Source organism: Phoenix dactylifera, chromosome 11 (assembly GCF_051530095.1).
Source record: "Phoenix dactylifera cultivar Ajwa chromosome 11, Ajwa_hap1_PhDact_Kaust_v1.1, whole genome shotgun sequence".
NCBI lineage: Eukaryota > Viridiplantae > Streptophyta > Magnoliopsida > Arecales > Arecaceae > Phoenix > Phoenix dactylifera.
The window spans coordinates 15,225,359-15,250,937 of NC_143200.1; the positions used below are offsets into that span (position 1 = coordinate 15,225,359).

The 25,579-nt window shown below is 43.1% G+C and overlaps 3 protein-coding genes and 1 pseudogene across 3 annotated transcripts; 3 read left to right on the forward strand and 1 right to left on the reverse strand.

Moving 5' to 3' along the window:
- The first annotated feature begins 1,086 nt into the window (after nt 1–1,086).
- LOC103706741 (E3 ubiquitin-protein ligase CHIP-like) lies at nt 1,087–2,545 on the forward strand (annotated as a pseudogene).
- A 2,925-nt stretch (nt 2,546–5,470) lies between these two features.
- LOC103697982 (alpha/beta-Hydrolases superfamily protein) lies at nt 5,471–8,520 on the forward strand. Its single transcript, XM_008779928.4, has 6 exons — nt 5,471–5,864; nt 6,782–6,893; nt 6,981–7,074; nt 7,250–7,427; nt 7,518–7,587; nt 7,781–8,520. Exons 1-6 carry the CDS (start codon nt 5,515–5,517, stop codon nt 8,111–8,113), a joined length of 1,137 nt encoding a protein of 378 aa, XP_008778150.1. The 5' UTR covers nt 5,471–5,514; the 3' UTR covers nt 8,114–8,520.
- Nucleotides 8,521–8,648: 128 nt separating this feature from the next.
- LOC148700673 (uncharacterized) lies at nt 8,649–24,728 on the forward strand. The gene is made up of 2 exons (XM_088706885.1): nt 8,649–9,346; nt 15,629–24,728. The coding sequence occupies exon 2, from the start codon at nt 22,653–22,655 to the stop codon at nt 24,726–24,728; it is 2,076 nt and encodes a 691-aa protein (XP_088563011.1). The 5' UTR covers nt 8,649–9,346; nt 15,629–22,652.
- LOC103706698 (putative methyltransferase At1g29790) lies at nt 9,719–11,913 on the reverse strand. Its single transcript, XM_008790903.6, has one exon. It carries the CDS (start codon nt 11,275–11,277, stop codon nt 9,955–9,957), a length of 1,323 nt encoding a protein of 440 aa, XP_008789125.2. The 5' UTR covers nt 11,278–11,913; the 3' UTR covers nt 9,719–9,954.
- Nucleotides 24,729–25,579: the final 851 nt, after the last annotated feature.

The following is a 25,579-nucleotide window of genomic DNA, read 5'->3' on the forward strand; positions in this document are numbered from 1 at the left end:
CGCAATTGAAGTCCTAAGCCATCATTTCTTCAACATGTCCCTTTGCAATGAAATCGAGCATGACATTGCCCTTTTGCCTCAAGCTTTGGTTTACAATATCAATTGATACATTGCTCATTTGCTCTTAGGTTGCGAGGATAATATACATGACAAAAAGGATAGGGGGATATTATGGTCAAGCGGCATGAGTAAGACTAAGAGATGTTTAAGATATGAAAGTTGGCTTAATAAGATAGTGAAAATATCCTCTATTATATAATTGTAAAGGCTCTATAGATGTGAATTGGGGTTTGTTTCAATAGTTACGCTTATTTACTTAGCAATTGTAGGTTCCTATTTTAATTCTGCGATAATGCATTTCAAAAAAATTTAGCCCTAAATCAATTGGAGACCAGAATACCCAGTATTGTTCTTGGAGCTTGTCCCTTCAAAATAATATAGAATGCAGGATCACTTGAAGAATGCAGTCCAATTTTGGTTGGTGCATTTTTTTTGTTTCTTAATTGATACATAAATCACATCTAACTTGGTGAATATTGATCTTTTTATGTTTACCAATTAAAATACCACTCATTTGTTTAGCCATTGTATGACATCTAATTGTCAACTACTCTGATTCTAAAATTCAGCATCCTCATCTCTTCTCAACCCACCCCCCCCCCCCCCCCCCCCCCCCCCCTAGATCCCACTCCCACTTTCCCAAAGATGAGTACTAAAGACTTGTTTGGTTCGCGAGGAAAAGAAGAAGGGAAAGTATGGTCAATAGAAAAATAAAAATATACCTCTTGTTTAGTTGGAGTTTTCAAAGAAGAAATATTGAAAAGTAGCATTTCCATGAGATAAGATTTCCATGTTTTATAAAAAAAGAAAAACCCATGGAGGTCATGAAAAAAGCTACTTTTCCACCGGTTGGAAATTGAGATCCTTTTTTTCCAAAAGTATCTTTAAGCTATCAAAATTCTTGGATAAGGTCTTTCTCTTTATTAAGAGTATAATGGGTATTTCATATAATTTTTCTAGAAAAGTAGATGCTTAACTAAATATAAGCCTCTCTGGAATGTACCATTTTTTCACGATCAATCAAGCATGCCAAAATCATTTTTTCAGGTATCATATTTTCAGAAGTCATCTTTTTGGGAGAAATATTATAGTGAGAAAAAATTCTTCCCGCATACCAAACGAGTCTTCATGATAGTGGTCAATTGCTGGCAAAATTGGTACTACAAATTTGTCATAAAGAAAAACGGGTATCTTTGATCCTTTCAAGGTTAACATAACAGCTATATGACTCAAAAGTCATGCTCACAACCACTGTAAAATCCTGGCCTCCGTACTCTGCTTTTTCTTTAGCAACAGAATTTTCTGATTACCAGTCTTATTCTGCTCATCTATATATAATTCTGCAATGGGCTTTATTTTTCTTTTTTTTGTAGCTAAGAAAAAAGCCATTACCAACTATGATCCTGGCAATCCAGGGTTGTAGGAGGGGCAGATTAGGAACAAATCTAATCTTTGGCATTTTTTTTTTTTTTTTGCACAAAATGGTTGCTTAAGGACTTGAATCCATGCCATTGCATTTGTTAGCCGAAGCCTTTTACCTTTTATCAAGCAATGGTCCTTTTTATTCATCTTTTAGCAAGTCATGCCAATTTCTTTTTAATCTTCACGGCGACCATTTTTATTATTTTAAGCATTACCTGGATACTGTTAATAACTGAACTCTATAAAACTTGCATGAGATAGGCTTTGGAACTTGGGAGAGGTGCTAAGCCAGTTAGCTACATGGTCGAGGAGGTTTGGCAGTTCATTCCAGAGCGCAGTACATGGAATAAGGAATATTCATCTAGCAAGCGAGCACCTAGGCTGCAGAGTTTGAGATATATATGTTTTTTTATTAGTAAGTTGCTGAGAAAGTTCCATATATTGATCTCTTTTACTCGATATATTAAAATACACAGGCATTTGCATCTGCTAAACATGACAATCCTGTATTATCTTTCAGGGAAGTATGTGAAAAAGCTCTTACAAATTATTATTTGATTGACCCATCAGAGGTGGCTTCAAAGAAAATGACCATTTGCAGCAGTTGGAATACCTCCACAAGGTGTTCAGCAAAGCTGCACAAACTGATACACCATCAGAGGTGACCCAACTCCTAATTGAGTTGATATTTGTTCCCCTTTCTCTGCTGCTGATAGCAGTTAGAATATTTGTTGATATTCAGGTGACTGACTACTTTTGTAAAAATACACTTGATATCTTTTGTGATCCTATGATTACTCCCAGTGGCATACTTATGAAAGGGCAGTGTTTCTTGATCATCTTCAGATGGTGATTCCTAGTTTCATGCTGTACTCGAGCTTATTGCCTTTTCTTTGTGGCTATGCTTTAAGTTCTGAATCTAGTTTCTCAAATTTAGGTGGGCAAGTTTTATCCTGTCACAGGAGAGCCGCTCGAACCACACCAACTGGTATCAAACCTTGCTATCAAGGAAGCTGTTCAAGCATTCCTCAGTGAGCATGGTTGGGCGTACAAGATATCCTAAATGTTCTGATCGCTGTGCCCCGTAATCAAGGAAGGTACATGAGTCCAAATCACAGCCATCAAGTTTAGAGGGATTTTTGTGTTGTATTAATGTTTTCATGTTTTCTTCAGTGTTGCTCAGTCCTTTTCACCAACCTGTGAAAACACTTTGTTGAATGTCTGTGTACAGATAGATGGTGTTATGCTTTTGATGTGCAGTCTGACAGACCTTGATGTAAAACCCATCCTTTGGATATTATATACAGAGAGATACAGAACTTTGGATTGGCAATGAACATATATGTTTTTGGGTGTCTTGCTGTTTATATTCACCATGAACTTCGCAGAGCCAATAACACTCCTTTAAAAGTTTGCACTACAATTGCATCGATTCTCCTTTGCCCTGAATTGTTCCATATTAATGGTGGATTGTGGGGGCTGTCATGCGGGTGATGTCACGCCCCAAACCCACCGCTCGGGTTGACCACGTGACACGGCCACATAATCCCTAATGTAAAACCCTAAAGATCATGTAAGGCCTAAAAGGTACAATATTCACAAAAATGCCAATAATTAACGATTAATGTATTTATATCAAACCAACTAAAATGTACCGATGGATTACATAAATTCAAATGTCCATAAGCAAAAGATAAATTAACTTCTAATTATCTAGCAGTCTGTCTCCAAATCGATCTTACTTCTCGACCCACCCGATGGATTCTAGAAATTCAGTGCCTCTGAAAAGAAAAGTAAGTATAGTATGAGCTTTTCCAGCTAAGTAAGAATCCCAACAGCCACACCAGTAATAATAAGAAAATAATCCGAGCAACAAATAAGTGTTATGTCATCATTCGAAAAGCTCAATAAACAACAAGTATATAAAAACTAGTACATATACATAAATCCTTTTTACACATTATGTTATCCACTTTCGTATTAATCTGATTCCCAAGTTTCAAAGTTTTTCACTTCTGGCTTTGGACTAACCAAGATCATGACCCAGTCCAAGACTGCACAAATCCCACACATAAGCTCGTGGCAGCTATCCCACGCGTAAGCCCGTGGAGGCTATCCCACGCGTAAGCTCGTAGAGGCTATCCCATGCGTAAGTCTGTGGAGGCTATCCTACGCATCAGCTCGTGGCAGCTATCCTACGCATAAGCTCATAGAGGCTATCTCATGACAAGGCTAGTCCAACCCATTTTACATGTCTAATTTTACATGTTTAATTAAATTTCAATCACATCACATATTTGCATGTATCTCAAAGATATGATTATTCTTTCCAATTTAAATATCTCAATATTTCCATAACAAACAAGATGCACACCTCATATGTGTCATACCAGCTTATAAAACCAATAACAACATACTGATAAAATATATCCAACGATAAATCAAATATATGCATAAATAGAGGTGCTCAGATGTAAGAATTCGTACTGCAATTTGAAGATTGACTCAAACACGGATCCAAATCACAACCTACGAGCGGGGGTGTTGAGTCCCCTGATCAAAACCTCTTGGCACCGCTGACTCTCCCCCTACAACATCAATTACAAATCACAAACTAAATTATTTAATATTTAAATATTCTAAACCATAATTCACATCTACTATAGGGTTCATTATCATGTCCCCAAACATCTCAATCCTTCCAGATCTAGGGGCAATCGGGGTGGCCCGACCCCCACCCTTTCACCACCGACCTATATCGTCGCCAGCCATGGCCGCTGCCATGCCGGCGACGATGGCCGGTCTCGATGAAAAGATCAAGAAAAGAGGTGGCCCTTCTGTTTTCACGGATGGGAGTATGGCTACCTCCCTCAAATTTCCTCTGGTCCAAGGGCAGCAGCCATGGTGGTTGTGCCCTCTCCAACTCGTCATCTCGGCCACCACTGGCTGAACCATCGCCGGCCACCACTGTTGCAGTCGTCGGCGATGGTGGCCGGCCAAGAGAGGGAGGGAAGAAGTGGTTTCTTCTTCTTCTTCCCCCAAGAACCGGAAGGATCTCCCCCCCTCCACCATCATCTACAGAAGGCCACCATGATGGTGGCTCAGCCCCCACCCAACGGCAACCACAGTGGCCCACAACTTACAATCGCCGGTGTCGGCGGCCAACCGACGAGAGGAAGGAAAGAAGAAGATGGGATCACGAGGAAGAAAACCTCGGATCCACCACTCGCCATCTTCAATTAATCCTAAATCCCTCACCAATCCTCACACAGTCCTGATTCACCCCCAAATGGCATGAATCCTGGCAAACCTGGCGGCCGGCGGCGGCAAGATCCGAAAGAGAGGAGCCAAAACAGGGATCCTTCTCCGACGATTTCACCGGCCAAAACCCAGCCAACACAACCCTTAATCTAGAAAATAAAGCACAAGGGGACAAGCCATGATCACCTCAGTCCGATGGGGTGCTCCGGCAACTTTTCCGACGAGAATCGGAGGAGAAATCCCTAAGCAACCTCGGATCAAAACCTATGGATCCAAGGCATCTTCACCAAATTTGTGGGGGAGGTCTTTGCTGAAGTGAAGAGGGGCTTTAAGGCGTCCTCCATAACCGACCGGCTCTCAGAACCGTCGCCTCCCCGGCGAGTCGTCTCCGCGATGCTCCCTCTTCCACGATCGTGCCCAGGGCACGATCTATATTTGGAGATGGGCCAGGCCTCTTCAGGCCGGCCCATCAACCCAAATGATTTATATATATATATTCCGGGTCCTCACAGGTGATGAATGGAATTGATATGCTGTTGAGAAAAATCGTGGCTGAAGGAATGCAAAGCAGCCAAGCCACTATTAAAGATCAGATGGTGAAAATTCAATGAAAGCAGGATGGCCAAATTTGAGTCACAGCCACCCAAAAGAGCCTCTTTTATTTCTGGGTGTGGAAGCCGACAACCGTCTTATGCAATGACCAACCTGCCCTCCATCGTCATAGAGGCCACTAGAATTCATTGTGGTTGGAGAGTACTCGGAGAGCTGGAGATGGCGGTTTCTCTCCTCCCTTCCACCTCCCTCTGTCCGCGACCCCCAACAATTCGTCTCTTCTCCTTCTCCACCCCTTCTCTTTTCTCTCATTCCCCTTGTTGGTCTTCTTCTTCCTCCTCTTCGTTTGGCCATTTTAGAAGTGGACGTCGTCTCAGGATCGCTTTCAGGGGTAGGATTTCTGCTGCCACTCTTGTGGACAGCAGCAGCAGCAGAGAGCTGAAGGAGATATATGACTGCTGTAGCACCTGGAGGTGGAAGGACTTCGGCATCAATTTCCTCGTCAAGGGGAAAGGCCCTCCCCTTCTTCTCGTTCATGGCTTTGGTGCCTCTGTCGCCCACTGGCGAAGGTAAGAAGGGGAAAAGATCACATCTTATTGAAGTGGTTCCTTTCTCTAGATTCATTCCACTTCTTTTTCTGCAGTATCTTCATTTGCACTTTACTTCTTGTGCCGGCTCTGATTCTACCGAAAGAGATATGACCTCAAATCTACTCATCTCTTTTGGAAATTCTGGCCGCCCATACCTGTTAACTGCCCAACTGATTTCACACTACTATGGCCGTAAAGAACCTGTCAAAATAGATTCCTGAGCTGGAGAAATTTCGGGTTTGTGCTCCATTCAGGTATTAGCTTTACCCTCCTGATTGATTGGAATTGGGTTGGATTCTGCAGAATTCATCAAGAATACATCAACTGCCAACAATTGTTAAGTAAGAGTTGTTCATCATTCCTCTTCCCATGTGAGAACTCCAGGGTTCAACCCCGTTGGTGGCAACCTTATGTTCACTGAGCACCATTAAGAAGCTTCGTTTCTCTCTGATGCTATCTGCTTGCAAGGAAGTTTCAATTTCTTTATTTGTTTGGATCTTCTCATCGACGTTACTGTTTGGTTCGGTCCTTCGATTTTTGTGGAATCGTCCTGGGAATTCATTCATTGTTCTTCTTCTTGAAATCCTTCTCTGTGTTTTTGGAGAAATAGGATGAGCGGAAGCCTGGCCAAAATCGGGTGAGGATGAGATCTGATTCCAAACCATAGATCTTAATACTCGGAGACTTTAGCAACTAAGGCAATTGACATCCTCTTTGAGATCCTTGCGCTGTCTACCAATGTTCTGAAATGTTGGAGAATATCAATCTCTTGGTACTAATGTTTCATCTTCTACAAGTTTATGTCAGAACTTACGGAAAAATATTAGCATCCTAGTTTTCCTGCTTTTCCAAAAATATTATATTGAAGAAATATCTTTGGGCTTTCTGTGCTTCAGGAATATTGGAGTATTGTCAGAGTTCTACACTGTATATGCCATCGACCTGCTTGGATTTGGTGCATCGGAGAAGCCGGCAGGATTTTCTTACAAGATGGAAGTATGGGCTCAGGTGCATGTTCTACTTCTAACTTCCTACTTTGTTAGGGGTTCTTCTTTGTTATTTACTCTTACAGGAAAATATGGTTTCACCGAACAGCTGATATTAGATTTCTTAAATGAAGTCATCAAGAAGCCCACTGTGTTGATTGGGAACTCGGTTGGAAGCCTTGCATGTGTTATCGCTGCTTCAGGTTAACCATGGTTCTATACTTCTACTAGCTTCTGATGTGCTTTCTGGCTTATGAACATTTGAGAAAGTTCTCTCAAATCCTTTAGATATCTCTGTTGCATGATAAGTTTTGTAATTTCTTTGCTCACAAGATGAGAAAGTTAATTCTCTCACTAATGATTATGGTAACAAACCAGAGTCTAATGGAGACCTAGTCCGGGGTCTTGTGCTACTAAATTGTGCGGGTGGCATGAACAATAAGGCAATAGTCGACGATTGGAGGATCAAGTTGCTGCTGCCTTTGCTTAGGCTATTTGACATCTTATTAAAGCAGACAGCGATAGCATCAGCACTTTTTGGGCGTGTCAAACAGAGGTACACTTGGCTGGTGTTCTTTATCATTTTTAAGCGCTGAAATGCAACTCCACTAGTAGTCTAATAAATAATAATTATTTGTTGAAACAGGGAGAATCTGAAGAACATCTTACTCTCCGTTTATGGAAACAAAGAATCTGTTGATGAGGATCTAATTGAGGTAGCATGAAGTCTCAGTTGACAATCTGCATTGCTATACACTTTTTTCCCTTCTATTCTCTTTCAGTCAATTGATAAATGGTTTTTTCACATACTTTGTGGTTCATTTTTGAGCTTCTACTACTTTTTTGTCCTTCCATAGTGTTTCTTAGCACTGATTATTTATCATTTGGTATTTGTCTGGATATGTGCAGATTATTAGGAGACCAGCTGATGATGTAGGAGCTCTTGATGCATTTGTTTCTGTTGTTACAGGCCCACCAGGGCCAAGTCCTATGTCCTTGATGCCAAAAATTTCTCTTCCTGTTTTGGTCTTGTGGGGTGATCAAGACCCATTTACTCCTATAGATGGACCTGTGGGAAAGTACTTCTCTTCACTCCCTTCTCAATTTTCAAATGTGAAACTCTACATCCTAGAGGGAGTTGGCCACTGTCCCCATGATGATAGACCAGATCTAGTCCATGAAAAGCTGCTTCCTTGGTTGGCTTGTCTTCCAGATATAAGCAAGATTTCAGTTGCCTACTAGAATGACATGCATTTTTAACTCATCTGTTGATTCCATAGCCTCGTCAAGAGCATGGTATTGCTGTCTTAGTTGTTTGTATGGCAGGGGTAATTTCGATGTTCCATCTGCTCCAGGGCAATAGATGAACAAACATACCTTGATTCAAATGGACTTACTTTCCATCATTTTGTTGTTAATTGGTTGCTGTTCCAAATTCTAGAAAATCATTCAAGTGATATCACGAGCTAAAGTAAAAGGTGATGAGTTATACAAGCTACTGTGTTGAATGTAAACTTCAGAGATTCTGGACCAGATATTACCCAGTGAAGCTATATTATTCCAATTATTTTGATTTTGTATTCCGATAAATGATAACTTGTATAACATGTGCACTTTTTTATCAGAAACTTACTCTTGAGGGCATATAAGTTCTATTTTAATTTTTTATGATTTTGTTGTATGTTTCGTCTCTGATAGGGCATTTATACATGTATCTGCTTAAAAGCATGAGTCTGGTGGAAGCATGGTTCGCCGTATCCACTCAAACCGGACGGTACAAGGTGTACCGTACCGGTTCGATACTGGTATATGGTACGAGTGATATACTGACACTCGGTATACCGAATATATCTTGTACCGTATCGTACCGATACTGTGCTAGTATAGCATTGGTATAGGATCTAGTACCGAGACGGTGAATCTTGGATGGAAGTCTCTATAATTATGCCTCGATTGCTACTTCATTTGGAGCTCTTCCTTGTATATGCATTTTTTAAGCAGAACTTTCTGAGGTTTAACTCCGATGTGGCTCCTAAAGATTCATGTCGAACAAAATTCTTCTAGACAATCCTTTCTTGAGTGTAGAAATTTCAATCTTGGTCTCTCTAAATCAATGTGGAACGAAATGAATGTCGCAAACAACAAGTGCAGCAGCGTGCAGTCAATGAAACTAATTTTAGATTATCAACACCAACATATGATGCTCAGCAGGTGAGAAAAAAAGAATAAGCTTTGTAATAATTCACAGAGAAGGTATTTAAATTAATTGCTTCAAATCACAGAGGTCGTCTTTTTGACTGAATTGCATGCTCATCTTATTGCAGGGATACTGCTCAAGAAATTTATTGAACTGACAATGGAATCTGCGAGCGTGGAGTAGCTTATAATTAGTCCAGCAGGACGGAACAGCCATTCATACAAGAAGGAAGCCTTGAGGCTACGGCAATCACCACCTTCTTCCAAGAGGGAGCACATGTAAGTAACGATTATTCATTTACTCATTAGAATAAGTGGTTAAGCGCTGCTTGTCTTTGAGATCTTTTACATTGTCCAAATATAGTCTCTTCTCTTTCTGCATGTGGAATGATATTTTGGCTACTCATCATATGAGAATTAATGAACTAGAAGCAGTTGAAGGTATTTCACCTTATTTTAGCCCTATATATTACCAAACCATAAAGATTAAGCTTTGTCTCAACTATTTGAGATCGGCTATTTTTGCTGTCCAACTGGAAAACCTCAGAAGGAACAATGATTTGTTTTCTCTTTTCTATTTTTTTTTCTTCTGGACCAAGGTCAGAAACAGCTTCGTTACAAACATTGCAAATCTAGTATCGAGCCAGTTGCTACTGTACTTGACTGGATCTATATTCTTATAGCACAAGAATGAAATGAACAATAACATGATAGGGCCTAAACAACACCAAATTCAAATTCTCAATATCCATATCCTTCCTTGGATGACATGTATCAAAGATACGCTGCCTGCGAGGTTTGAGCAGGCCGAGCAGGCAGCTCTCATTGTTGCTAGCACTCTGAAACATTCCCCATTACCTGCATATCTGATTGTTTGCATTTGGCCGTCAAGTCATGGGTTTCTCCAGTAGTGCAGAGAGGTACCACTCGTTCTTCTCGATCCCCCGATCCAGCTTTCGGCCGGCATTCCACCTGAGCTTGTTGAACGCGATCCGGTCGAACATGGGAGCGTACGTAGTGTTCAGCTGCGTCCCGAGACAGAAGAAGTGATCGAGCCAAAAGAGGCCACCAGGCCTGAGCACCCGGTAGATGTCGTAGAGCGCGAACTCCAGCACGACATCCGGGATCCAGTTGCTGAGGACGTGCATGGAGTGAACCATGTCGAGCGTGTTGTCGAAGAAGGGGAGCCGGTGGGCGATGCTGATGTGCACCGGGACGAGCCCCCTCGAGGCGATGAAGTTGTTGAAGGGCCCGTCGAAGTTCATGGTGCTCGTGACGATGGTCACGTTGCGCTCCCTCATCCTGGCCGCGAACGTGCCGGTGCCCCCGCCGATGTCGAGGCCGATGCGGATCGTGCCCGGCGACTTGGTTCCGAGGATCTCGTCGATCGCGTAGTCGAGCTCCCCGTAGCTTCGGAGCCAGCGGCCTTTCTCCCGCCCGTCCAGGTCGAAGCAGTCCTTGCAATCGAAGGACCCTCTCACGTGCCTTCGATGGACCAGGCAGGCGTAGTTCTTGCAGGTGTATGGATCCCAGACGACGCTGGTGTCCGGCGGGATTGTCCAGAGGCTGGCGGGGAAGGTGGTGGGCTCGGCGTAGCCGACAGGGGACTTGGGGTGGCAACGGCGACGTGGCAGGGGCTCGCACCCTTTGAGCAACAATCGCTGGGCGAGGTTGTCGTCGGAGGGGCACTCGCCGCCGACCTCGTAGCTCATGTACCGGATGAGCTCATCCTGGAAGCGGCGGCAAGCGGTGCCGAGAGTTGGGTAGAGCTCGTCGGAGCGGATGTTGGCCGATTCGCCGAGTGGGAGCTTGTGAGGCCCCACAGCGAGCTTGAGCTCCCCGGTGAGCTCCTTCAGCCATCCATCCAAGTCCTCTTGTGGGGCATTGTTGCGGTTGGCTCGGCCGAGCTCGGCGAGGAGGGTCTCCAAGAGAGCATTAGAGGTGGCGAGCCGCCTGTAAAGCTCGGTAACCTGGGCTTGGCTCATGGACAGTCTGGACTGGGTGGAGTTGAGCTCTCGGAGGAGTGCTTCCGAGTCCCAGAGGTGGATTCGGGGGGTGTGCGCTGACCAGTCGACGTTGAAGGAGGAGCCTGAGAAAAGGTAGATGGAGAACAAGCTGGTAAATACTAGTAGTAGCAGAATCTTGAGCTTCGATTTCGTCGAGCTTTGCTGTTGGATTGGTTTGCGAGGGTAGTCATCCATGCTGCCCATCTCTCCTCTCTCCGTCCAAGTCTTTGTTTGATACAATGGAAGAAGGTGAACTTGGAGCGCTAGAGTGATTTGAGGGATTTATGCTCGAGTCTTTTAGCGTGAGGAAGAGGAAAAGAAAGTTCTTTTTAGATGGAGAAGAAAGCCTCTCTTTTTATGGCCTGTGTTTTGATGGAGTTTTGGGAGAAGAGACGGAGATGGGGTTGGTCAGGAAACTGGGGAAAGGGGGGAAATTTTTATAGGGATTGTGGCCCTCTCCACGTGGTAATGCATTCATTGAGAAGCATTTGGATCTCTTTGATTTCCCTCTGCAGTCTGCACGATTTTAAAAGTCCGGTTGCTTCCAGTTTTAGAAAGGGGGGCGGAGACTTTATGTATAAACGGTTAGTTTCTTTATTTTCTCGAACTCCTCGTCCAATGAAATCCGCCGGTTGGGCCGCTCGAGAGATGCCATACTTCGTCTGAAAAATAAGTAGATCGAAAACCTGGCTCGGAACTGAACTGGGGATTAGCTCTTAGTGGTGAGTTGACTGACTGAACTAAGAAAATGGTTTTCACCAAAAAAAAAAATTAAGAAAATGGTGAGTTGACAAGAGTTGATAGACCAGATCATAGATGTATAAGAGATATCTTACTTTACAGCGTTTTTTTTTTTAAAGCACTTAGTGTTTCATATATTTAATCATTAGCTAGCTAGTAAATATATTGAGGATTCATGTAGTGCTAGCATGACTAGAATTCGTGTTTCCTTCATGAGTTTTGGTATAATACTTTTTATTATTTTTCACTCAAGCTAATCAAGCCATTTTTTTTATTATTCTGATACTCTTCCACTTTTTTTCATGGACACCACGATTGTGGTCAATCTAAATGGATCTTTGCTACAGGATCTTCTAGTCCACGTAGATCATGAGTAGGATCTACTATGATGCCATTCTAATAATCCAGGACCTCATATAAAAAAAAAAGTTAGCTAAGAAGGTAATTTTTGGTTTCCTTGGTCATGTATAAGTATTCAATATATTGCCGTCGAATCTTAACCAAGGTCAGAGTGTAGTTCGAACGATCCTAAGATCGGCTGGAGATGAGTTGAGCAGGCTGGTTGAGGTGTTAGACGCTAGTCTCCTCTGAGGACAGCTTGCAAGAAGTTTCTTTGCCAGAGAGTTTCCGGTGGAGAATTTTTCAATGTCTAAGTCAGAATAGAGAGACAATAGTGTAGAAGGAAGAAAATTTCAGCAGAGTGTGGTTCTGATATCGCGTAGTACGTGTCATTGCATAGTGCATGTCATTGCATACCTAAGGTCCCTCAAACTATCTCTATAGGAGAGTTGGATTTGTCGTTATCTAGGTCGGCGTTCCCCAATGGTCATATGGCGACCAGTAAGACGACCTTGATATGGGTGGCGTACAGTATAGACGGCGCACCGAATGCAAAATTGTTACAATGGCCAGCCGTTGTTACGACAGCCGATTGCCAGGACTGTCGGTCCTTGTCGGCACGTGTCGATTGGCTTCTTGGTTAGAGGTGAAGTTGCTCACCTTGGTCGGTTGGAGCTGAAGTTGCATACCTTGGTTTGTACCGAGGTCGTCGAGGTCGGTTTAGTTCGAGATTGAGGTTTTCAATATTTCTTCCATCACTTGCCTTCTATTTATGAAGCCGAGCTACATTCCAGATCAGGTGACGGAAGTCAAGTCGTCACCTCGATCGAGGAAAAGATTCTTATCAGAGGGCAATAAATGCATTGATTGGCCTTCTCGAAGCGTCGTTTGAGGAGTGGAAATAAAAATGATCTCCGATATCACTTGTCATCGAGGCGGATGTAGTGGGAGGCTTGTCGCTTTATCTGACGGGCCCCAGCCTAGTCTGCAGCCTAGTCCGCATTAGAGAAAGTGATGACGTCCCCTGCGCACCGTCTTTTTAGGGCAACTTCAGCCTCTTGGGGAGCTCGGCCTAAGGTGCTTGGGACCTCGGTGGGACTGCAAGTGTTGGTGTTGATGACTCTAGCAGTTGGACAGTTGTTGATAGGCTCCGGGGGCGACAAATTAGAGGCTAAGACAGGCACTTCTCGGTCACGTCGAGCATAGATGTACCGATCCAACTGTCCACGTCTAATGAGTGCCTCAATCTTGTCCTTAAGCTAGAGACACTCCTCAATGTCATAGTCATAGTTCTAGTGCAAGTGACAGTACTTCTTCTGGTCCCTTTTGAACACCGAGGTCTTCATCCGATGCGGAGAGTGCAAGTAGCCTTGGCCTTCAATCTCCATGAGGATCTAGGTCCTCGAGGCAATGAGGGGTGTACCTTTAGAACTTCCAAGGGGGGCTCTTGAGCCGCCGTGAGGTGAAGTTCGCCTCGGCTCTATTCGCTCCTCGCACCCCCTCTTACTACCTCAAGGAGATCTCTCGCCAGTAGACTCGCGATGGGAGGCTATGGCTTCCTCCGCATTGACATATTTATCTGCTCTTGCCAACATTTTGGCGATATTGGCAAAAAAATGCTTCTCAAAGGAGAAGAGAAAGCGCGACGATCGTAAGCCACTCTTTATTGCCGATATTGGAACCGTCTGATCCAGATCGTGGACTTCCAACATCGCTACGTTGAAGTGGCTAACATAGTCCCTAAGGGACTCTTTCTCCTTCTGCTTGATGTTGAGCAGTGCATCCGAACTGCGGTGCCATCTTTGGCTGAAGACAAAGTGTGCCATGAAGAGGCAGACGAGTTGCTCGAATGAGTAGATGGACTCGGCTTGAAGCCCAGAGAACCAGAACCGAGTTGCTTGAGAGGGTCGTAGGAAATGCCTTGCAAAGCACGACATTGTTGGTTCCGTGCAGCATCAAGAAAGCCTTGAAGTTCTCCAAGTGATCCAGTGGATCTAAGGTGTCATTGTATGGCTCTACTTGAGGAATCTTGAACCGCGGTGGGAATGGTTCCTTCATGATCTGTCGGGAGCAGGAGATCTGAGGAGAAACTGAGGTCATTGTTCGCCTTCGGAGCCTATCCCCTGAGGGCCTGAATCTATTGGCCCATCTCCTTGATTCCCCTTTCGAGGTTAGCATCCCGCTAGGGTGGAGGCTCCACATGGCGAGGAAGTGAGAGGCTTTGAACGGAATTCTTGTTGAAATGGGGGCTTAGAGTACGTTGTTTTCCATTTCGACTGGGACTGCTCCTCGGAGTGCGTCTACTCTAATGAGATCGCTCCGAGTCCCGGCATCGGGAGCGATGGCTAACCAAGCGCATGTGGTGCGTCGGCGACTAAAAGTGGTGGCTGGGCTGACTGGATTTTGGCCGGACCGGCTCTGGTCATGTCGTTGTCTGCTATAGGATTTAGACTACCGTAGTAAGTGCCTACACTTGTTGAATGAGCAGGTTGGACTACTCATTATCCATAAGCGCGGCGAGTTGTTTCAGCGGAGCATGTTTCATGCTTTGCGATGATCCTTGCAAGATCGAGGCACGACGTTACAAGGCATGAGACGTAGCACATGCTCCTCATGACCTCATGCTGATGATTCCTCTCTTCATTTGATACCAATGTGTCTCGGACATGATCCTTCCTCTAGCGCCAATCTATTGCTGCCGAATGCAGACCGAGGTCGGAGCGCAGCTCGGACGACCCTAAAGTTGGTTGGAGATGAGCTGAGCAGACTAGTGGAGGTGTCGGGAGCTGGTCTCCTCTAGGGACGGCTTGTAGGAAGTCCATCTATTGGAGAGTTTTCGGTGGAAGATCCTTCGATGTCTAAATTGGAATGGATAGGCAATAGTATGAAAAGAAAAAAAAATAGCAGAGTGTAGTTCTGATATCACGTAGTGCGTATCATTGCATATTTGAGGTCCCCCAGACTGCCTCTTTATATAGGAGAGTTGGATTTGTCGTTACTTGGGTCAGCATGTACTAGTGGTCAGGTGGTGGCCTATAGTATGCCTCGGCGTGGGCGGCGTAAGATACTGACTACACGTTGAATGTATAGTTGTTGCAATAGCTAGTCACTGTTACAACGGCTTGTCACTAGGACTGTCAGTTCTTGTCTGCACTTGTCAATTGGCTCCTTGGTTGGAGGTGAAGTTGCTCACCTTGGTCGGTTGGCTCCTCGGCTGGGGCCAAAGTTTTCTACCTTAGTTTGTACCGAGGTCGTCAGGATTGGTCTGGTCCGAGGTTGAGATGTCCAATATTTTTTTTATCATAATGTATAATAAGTATTATTGTGGTTTGATGAGAGCACAAAAGTGTGATCTACATACTCCTTAAATTAGTCTTATTGTTAACAGATGATGATAATATTGTTGAGTTAAATTGTATTTTGTGTTTCGTATAGTCTTATCATAAATCAGAGATAAAATACACATTTGGTACAGGTTTGGTTCAGAAAGATGCTTAACCCAAGCTGTGCGCACCCGATCTTGCCATAGCCTAGTCGAACCCATCATTTATCAAACTCACAATTATGGGCAGCAGCCAGGCCTGACCATATTAGAGCGACACTTGGTGACCATCCATATGGAATGCACCAGAAACATCCGAAGCCCATCCTTCCGCATCAGTCTGCATCCCAAAACACCCAAAGCACCGCATCCCCTTCCTCTTGATTCTCCTGCGGAACCAGCGAGCAGCACCCCACATCATCTTCTTTCTCCGTAATCCCAGCTTCCGGATCAAGCAACGCAACGCCCGTGATCACCGCCCAGCCATCCACCTCCTCCACGGCATCCGCCCGAGCCTGTAATCCCATGCTTCAGCCCGTGATCAGCCCCCAGCATCAGCGATCTTCTGGAATCTCAGATCCACAGCGTCCGAGCCTCTCCCCCGCGAGCAATCTTCCGTGATCATCCTGCGATCACCTCCCGGCCGTCCGCCTCCTCCATCGCATCCGATCTCAGCATCAGATCCGGCCGTGATCAGCTCCCGCAGGTCCCGCGTCCACTTTCCTCCTCCGTTCCAATGTTCCCAGCATCTCTACACCATCCGCATCCCAGATTCCCAGCATCCGTTTTGATTTGCTTGGGAGATTATTCGAAATTTAGGGAGGTCTTCATTGTATAAAAAGGGAAACAGGGGGATCGGAGAAGGGGCTCTCATTCGGAAAAACAGAGGAGCCGGGCTGCTGCAGTGAAAGAAAAAAAAAAAGAGAAGAGGGAAACAGGGTATGCCCTGTTTCCGAAAAGGAAAAGAAAAAAAAAATATAAAAGAGGTGATTGTTGTAATGGAAAGCTAATTTCTTTGGCAAAAGGGTGATGGATGAACCCTTGTCATGTTGCTTTCATCAAGTATATTCTAAACTTTTATTCTAATTGTTTTATATCCATTGGTATGTTTTAGATTCTTGCATATTTATTTATTAGATAGATCTTGTATGGTTTATATATATTGATGCATGGATTGTTTCAATGCTTGATTTGTCGTAGACGTAACTGGCACGATAAATACTTGGATGTTAAATTCATGTTCTCATATTGTATACTCCATGATTAGAACTACTCTATCATATTAATCCTTAGTCAAGAATCGCCGAGTTTATTTATTAAAAGTAATATTGTCAAGGAGGATTCCGGATCCCTAGTCTTCTCTATATTCTTGAACGTTGTTTAATTACCTATTATTCTCTGCTTTTAATTTTTGAAGGTCAACTAAAAATTATATCTAAAAATTACGCTAATAATCTATAGATCGTTTCCTGAGGAATTGACCTCGGACTCCCGAGTTATACTACTTGTGCGATTCTCCTGCACTTGGGAGAACAGTTTTTCGAACGCACCAAGTTTTTGGTGCCGTTGCCGGAGAACGACTGAGTTATTAGTATAATTTTAGATTTAATTTTTACCTTAGTAGTTAGTATTTTTGTTGCCCAGATAGACAACCCAAGAGGCGGGGTGAATTGGGTTTTAAAATAATTATTGCAATTAAAAGCTTTGTGAGTAACTAATTAAAACTTTTTGCTAGTGGATTAATTAGTTGCTATATGCAGTGGATGAAGGGAAAGTAAGAGACAATGGAGCAATCACAAACACAAGAAATTTTATAGTGGTTCGGAGCTAACCCTTGCTCCTACGTCCACTCCCCAAGCCTCACTTGGGAATTCACTATAATCCCTCGGATTACAGCCGGTTGTTTTACAAGTTCACAACCCAACTTGTTGTTTTACGAGATCACAACGGTCGGTTTTCACAGGCTCACCGACTAGAACCACCCGATTGTTTTTCCGGGATCACAATCAAACCCTTACACCGTTGGTTTTAACCTTGGCTCACCAACAAACCTTAACACCCTTGATTCAATCCCCTGATTGAATCAAGTAAGTAACAAATAGGTTGACACAAACAAAAAGGAAGCTTCTCAAAAGCGTATTTAAACAATTTAAGCAAGGAAGAGTAAGAAGCCCTCAAACTGATTTTGGAGATGGAGGAAGGGGCTTTTCAAACTCTTTGACTCCTCTTGAATTTGATGTAGACTTGCTGTCAGGAGGAGAGCCTTGAATGTGAGAAAGACAGTTGGAGAGTCGACTTCAATGCACTTCTTCCTTCTTTTTCGTGTAATCACTCTAGAGAGCTTTTGGTTGGTGGAAATCCCTTTTGCTTTGAATGGAGTCTCTCTTTTTTACTCTATTACTGTTTCCTCAGGCTATTTAAGCCATTCCCAAAGAAAAATAGCCGTTAGACACATCTTTCTAGCCGTTCTGCACATTCTGCAAATCCTGACAATGTTTCCGTTGGGATCGGAGTCGACTCGCGCGATCTGGAGTCGACTCGCCTGTTGCAGGAGTCGACTCATGCTTTTCAGGAGACGGCTCGGCAACTGTTCTGGATTTGAATTAAAGTGCTGTCTTGACTTGGAGTCGACTCGACTGAACCTGGAGTCGACTCCCCAATGTCTGGAGCTGACCCGACACTTTTGGAGACGACTCGTTCTAAGGAATCCAGAGATCTTTCTTTCAAGTTTGCTCACTCGAGTCGACTCGGATATTCTGGGAGTCGACTCGGCACTCAGACCCCGAAATTCCAATCTTCTGTCTGTTGACCTGTGCTGTCTCGGAGTCGACTCGAACTGTCTCGGAGTCGACTCGGCTCTCAGAGACGAAAATACAGTCTTCTGTCTTTGGGGTTGCGCTGCCTTGGAGTCGACTCGAACTGTCTCGGAGTCGACTCGGCTCTTAGAGACGAAAATACAGTCTTCTGTCTTTGGGGTTGCGCTGCCTTGGAGTCGACTCGAACTTTGCGGGAGTCGACTCGGCTCTCAGTGTCCGAAATTGGCTCTCTGACTTTTAGCCTTGCATTTCTCTGGGAGTCGACTCTTGCTTCCTTAGGAGTCGACCTGCCAACCATCGGAGTCGACTCGAGTTCTTCGGGAGTCGACTCGGCTCTCAGAGTCCAAAATTGCTTCTCTGTCTTTCTGTCTGTTACTCCCTGGAGTCGACTCGTACTACGCTGGAGTCGACTCGGCAAGCATCGGAGTCGACTCGAATTCTTCAGGAGTCGACTCGTTGACAGGTTCTGAGATGAATCTTTCTGTCCGGCTGTCTGTTCTCAGTCGGAGTCGACTCGTAATGTGTAGGAGTCGACTCGAGCTTGTGCCAGTGCTTCTGATACGCTTGGAGTCGACTCGTAATCTTCCGGAGTCGACTCGAGACTCAAACTTTGGTTCAAATTGAATTCTTTACTTATCCAAAGTGTATTGAACCAAATCTAGAGACACTTAACCATAAATTTACAAGTATTTGACTGAAACACTAGATTGAATTCATTAGTATAACATAAGATATACTCAAATGCTTTGAGCTCATCAAAATCAAATAGGGTTATAATCAATCACTTCACAATTTTTCTTTCAAAAAAAAAAATTAAATCTTTACTACTATTTTTTTTATTTCCTGCATAGTCTGCATCAAACTCTGATATCATAAAAATTAGCCGTCTGATTGGACTCAAATTTGGTCATCTGGTGCAAGACACAGTTTTCGATAATCTGAACGGTCTGATTGACATTCGGAGACTTGCAACGAACTCGGTCGGTTTTCACAGGCTCACCGACTAGAACCACCCGATTATTTTTCCGGGATCACAATCAAACCCTTACACCGTTGGTTTCAACCTTGGCTCACCAACAAATCTTAACACCCTTGATTCAATCCCCTGATTGAATCAAGTAAGTAACAAATAGGTTGACACAAACAAAAAGGAAGCTTCTCAAAAGCGTATTTAAACAATTTAAGCAAGGAAGAGTAAGAAGCCCTCAAACTGATTTTGGAGATAGAGGAAGGGGCTTTTCAAACCCTTTGACTCCTCTTGAATTTGATGTAGACTTGCTGTCAGGAGGAGAGCCTTGAATGTGAGGAAGACAGTTGGAGAGTCGACTTCAATGCACTTCTTCCTTCTTTTTCGTGTAATCACTCTAGAGAGCTTTTGGTTGGTGGAAATCCCTTTTGCTTTGAATGGAGTCTCTCTTTTTTACTCTATTACTGTTCCCTCAGGCTATTTAAGCCATTCCCAAAGAAAAATAGCCGTTAGACACATCTTTCTAGCTGTTCTGCACATTCTGCAAATCCTGACAATGTTTCCGTTGGGATCGGAGTCGACTCGCGCGATCTGGAGTCGACTCGCCTGTTGCAGGAGTCGACTCATGCTTTTCAGGAGACGGCTCGGCAACTGTTCTGGATTTGAATTAAAGTGCTGTCTTGACTTGGAGTCGACTCGACTGAACCTGGAGTCGACTCTCCAATGTCTGGAGCTGACCCGGCACTTTTGGAGATGACTCGTTCTAAGGAATCCAGAGATCTTTCTTTCAAGTTTGCTCACTCGAGTCGACTCGGATATTCTGGGAGTCGACTCGGCACTCAGACCCCGAAATCCCGATCTTCTGTCTGTTGACCTGTGCTGTCTCGGAGTCGACTCGAACTGTCTCGGAGTCGACTCGGCTCTCAGAGATGAAAATACAGTTTTCTGTCTTTGGGGTTGCACTGCCTTGGAGTCGACTCGAACTGTCTCGGAGTCGACTCGGCTCTTAGAGACGAAAATACAGTCTTCTGTCTTTGGGGTTGCGCTGCCTTGGAGTCGACTCGAACTTTGCGGGAGTCGACTCGGCTCTCAGTGTCCGAAATTGGCTCTCTGACTTTTAGCCTTGCATTTCTCTGGGAGTCGACTCTTGCTTCCTTAGGAGTCGACCTGCCAACCATCGGAGTCGACTCGAGTTCTTCGGGAGTCGACTCGGCTCTCAGAGTCCAAAATTGCTTCTCTATCTTTCTGTCTGTTACTCCCTGGAGTCGACTCGTACTACGCTAGAGTCGACTCGGCAAGCATCGGAGTCGACTCGAATTCTTCAGGAGTCGACTCGTTGACAGGTTCTGAGATGAATCTTTCTGTCCGGCTGTCTGTTCTCAGTCGGAGTCGACTCGTAATGTGTAGGAGTCGACTCGAGCTTGTGCCAGTGCTTCTAATACGCTTGGAGTCGACTCGTAATCTTCCGGAGTCGACTCGAGACTCAGACTTTGGTTCAAATTGAATTCCTTACTTATCCAAAGTGTATTGAACCAAATCTAGAGACACTTAACCATAAATTTACAAGTATTTGACTGAAACACTAGATTGAATTCATTAGTATAACATAAGATATACTCAAATGCTTTGAGCTCATCAAAATCAAATAGGGTTATAATCAATCACTCCACAATTTTTCTTTCAAAAAAAAAATTAAATCTTTACTACTATTTTTTTATTCCCTGCATAGTCTGCATCAAACTCTAATATCATAACAATTAGCCGTCTGATTGGACTCAAATTTGGTCAGCTGGTGCAAGACACAGTTTTCGATAATCTGAACGGTCTGATTGACATTCGAGACTTGCAAGACCATTAGATTAATATAAAATCTTGCTGATTTCTATTTTGAATTTTTTGTATTTAAATTTTTAGAATCAGAATTTTATTGTTATTATATCTCATTAACCCTTGTTGCTAATTAAAAATTGAAAAGAAAAAAAAAGAAAAACCTAAAATTTCAAATTTTAGAATTCAAATCTCAAACTTCAACTCATAAAATTTTTTTTAAAAAATAAATAATTTGCTTGATCACCTATTCAATGAAATTTAATGTCATGTCATAAAACATTAAAAAAATATATCTCTTGATTGTTGCATATAGTATAAGGCATCAGCATAAAATATTCTAAGGGCTGAACCCATTAAAAAGATAAGGTCGGGATCTCATCACTCGTCCTTAGCCCAAAAATTATCCCAGTGCATAAATATCCTAAGCTTAACTAAAATCAACTAGACGTTGGCCCCTAAGGACATTCGAGCTCAATAGGATGAAGACCACCGAAAGTTGCACCAATTTCACTCTATGGCCCAGTCGATGTCTAGGCAAGCTTTGTCCCTTTAAGGGAGACAGTCTCTGTTCGAGGAAAGTGGGTTTTAAGTGGAACCCTTACTAAACGCATCGTGACCCCTCCACTTACCTGGGAGCTTACCTAGTCGACTAGGTTACTAGACCGGATTGGAGGCTTAGGTGTCCTCTTCAAACCAGTTAGGAGCTGTCTAGAAATTTAAGAAAAACATTAGAAATTAAGGTGTAATGTTTTGATGCATGCTTGATTGTGAATTGATTTTTATTTTTCTGTATTAGGTTGTCCTTTTAGATATCTTTAGGTAGCACTTATATTAAAAAAAATAAAAAAAAGAGAGGGAAATATTTTGCATGCTAAAGTGGAATAGGGACGACACCGGTCGATTAAGTCGTACAACTTTAGATCATCCCTTAGGACATACCTCTGAAATTCCTTCGCAGTATCTCACACCTTGTGAGATGGCTGATTGAAATGAAGATGCGGGGAGTCACCACAATCGAGAACGAGAACCCCATGTTATGACCCTAAGACAATACCTACAACCGGCTAGGACTAGTCAGCCTTCATGCATAATTTTTTCTGATAATGTAGGACATTTTGATATCAAACCAGGGGTAATTCAATTGCTGCCCAAGTTTTACGGGTTAGAGTCCGAAAGTCCGTATCTTCATTTAAAGGATTTTGAAGAATTGAGCATTACATTTAGAGTCCCGAACATCACCGAGGATGTCCTCAAGCTGACGTTGTTCCCTTTCTCTCTAAAAGATAAGGCCAAAACATGGCTAAACTCGTTGCGACCTAGATCAATAAGAACTTGGCAAGATATGCAGAGAGAATTTTTGAAGAAGTTCTTTCCCACACAAAGTACCAACTTTTTAAAAAGACATATCATCAATTTCCAACAAAAAGATAATGAAACATTTTATGAATGTTGGGAAAGATTTAAAGACCTTCTCTCATGCCCTCATCACGGGTTCGAAACTTGGAGAACCATTAGCTTCTTTTATGAAGGTTTATCTCCACAGTTGAAATAGTTTATAGAGACCATGTGCAATGGTAGATTTTTAGAAAAACAACCTGATGAGGCATGGGAATATTTGGATTCCCTTGCTGAGACTGCCCAACTTTGGGATAACGGGGATAGAAACACCAAGTCTTTACCTAAGCCTACTAGCTCTGTACAGGGAGGCCTTTACAACCTCAGAACTGAGGATGATCTTCATGCTAAAATGGCAGCCCTCACTAGGAAGGTAGAAGAAATTGAGCTTAGGAAGGTTGAGCCTGTCAAGACTATAGAGCTTAGAAACGAGTGTTGTGGTATCTGCGATATGTCGGATCATACCACTACAGATTGCCCCACCATACTGGCATTCAAAGAAGTCTTGCACGATCAAGCAAATGCTATGAACTCCTACCAAAAGCCTTATAACGATCCATACTCGAATACCTATAACCCTGGTTGGAAGAATCATCCAAATTTTAGGTGGAGAAACGATCATCCTCAACAGTCATACCATTCAGCTCCTCCACCTGCACATCCTACTTTTGCATCACCATCCTCCCAAAAGCCGAATATCGAGGATACCTTGCAATCTATACAAACTTTTCTACAAGGTCAAGCTAATATCAATGCTCAAAATACTCGAAATTTTGAAGATATAAGGAACCAATTGTCAATGTTGACTACCGTCCTAAGTACCCAAGAGAAGGGTAAGCTTCCAGCTCAACCCCAACCTAACCCACAAGTTCACGGTAGTAATAATATGGCTCTTTCTAGTTCGCATACAAAACATGCAAAGAGCATTATGACTTTGCATAATGGAAAAGTCCTTGATCAGACCGTCCCATTGAGACCGCAGGTCACTTCTAATTCTGATGCTCCCAAAGTCGATGAAAGGGACAAAGAAGAAGTTGAGGTCCCAACTTTTACCGAGAAAGTTGAATGTTCTTTTCCTCCACCTTTTCCACAACGGTTAAAGCCGTTGCAAAAGCTCGAACCTAATTCTGAAATTCTTGAGCTTTTTAAACAAGTAAAGATCAACATACCTCTTCTTGATGCAATCAAACAAGTACCCTCATATGCCAAATTTTTGAAGGACTTGTGTACTGTTAAGCGCCGATTAAATGTTAAGAAGAAGGCATTTTTAACTGAAAATGTGAGTGCTATTTTGCAGCACAACATTCTTCCTAAATATAAAGATCCAGGTTGCCCAACCATCTCATGCATCATAGGTGACTTTAGGATAGAGCGAGCATTGTTAGATTTAGGGGCGAGTGTGAATTTGTTGCCATATTCTGTATATGAGCAACTTGGTTTAGGTGAGTTGAAGCCAACCTCCGTCACTTTGCAATTAGCTGACAGGCCAGTTAAAATTCCAAGGGGGATTATCGAGGATGTATTAGTCCAAGTAAACAAGTTCTACTTTTCTGTCGATTTTATTGTATTGGACACACATCCGGCTTCGAACTCACAGTCTCAGATTCCGGTCATTTTAGGACGTCCATTCCTTGCAACTTCTAATGCATTAATTAATTGTAGGAATGGCGTCATGAAGCTTTCTTTTGGTAACATGACCTTAGAACTGAACATTTTTAATGTGTGCAAACAACCCAATGATCACGAAGAGAATAAGGAGGTTGATTGGGTTGAAAGCATCGCAGAAGAATATTTGTTAGCTAAAATAATTAACGACCCATCCGATGATAGCTTAATTGATTGGTGTCCTAATGGAACCGATGATGATGATTTGCCAGTCACACCTATTGTGGATAATCTGGATATCAAGATGGTTAATGGGTGGAGACCAAAAGTAGGAGAATTTGAGAGGTTGTTGCCTCGAGAGGCGAAAATAGTACCATCCCATGGGCAAGCACCCAAGCTCGAATTGAAACCCTTACCAAAGGAACTTAAGTATGCTTTTCTTGGATCCGAAGACACTTTTCCTATAATCATCTCGTCTGGACTTGATCATACCCGAGAAAGAAAATTAGTTGGTATTCTAAAGAATCATAAAGGAGCCTTAGGGTGGTCTATTGCCGACTTGAAGGAGATTAGCCCCTTAATCTGCACGCACCGGATATATTTGGAGGACAATGCCAAAACCATAAGGCAAATGCAATGAAGGTTGAATCCTACGATGAGAGATGTGGTTAAGGCAGAAGTCCTCAAGTTGCTTGACGTGGGTATTATTTACCCAATTTCCGACAGCAAGTGGGTAAGCCCTACTCAAGTCGTTCCTAAGAAATCGGATTTCACGGTAGTAGAAAATGAATAAGGTGAACTAGTTCCAACTCGTATCCCGACGAGTTGGCACATGTGTGTTGACTACCGAAAGCTGAATTTGGTCACATGAAAGGATCACTTTCCTCTACCCTTCCTAGACCAAGTGTTGGAGAGAGTTGCAGGGCATGATTTCTATTGTTTTCTCGATGGTTATTCGGGATATTACCAAATTGAGATTTCACCAGAAGACCAAGAGAAGACTACCTTCACTTGTCCTTTTGGCACATTTGCTTTCCGACGGATGCCATTTGGATTGTGTAATGCACCTGCAACATTCCAAAGATGCATGCTCAGCATTTTTGAAGACATGAATGAAAATTTTTTAGAAGTGTTCATGGACGACTTTTCCGTTTTTGGCGACTCATTTGATGATTGCTTGTCACATTTACAAGCAGTCTTAGCTCAATGTATGGAGAATAATTTGATTCTAAATTGGGAGAAATGCCACTTCATAGTGCCAAAAGGAATTGTCTTAGGACATATTGTTTCATCGAAGGGCCTGGAAATAGATAGAGCTAAGATTGATGTAATTGCTAAGCTACCTGCACCCAAGATGGTTAGAGATGTTAGATCATTTTTGGGTCACGCCGGATTTTATAGGAGGTTCATCAAGGACTTTAGTGTCATAGCTTGACCATTATGCAACCTCCTATCCCTTGATACACCGTTCAATTGGACTGAAACCTGTCA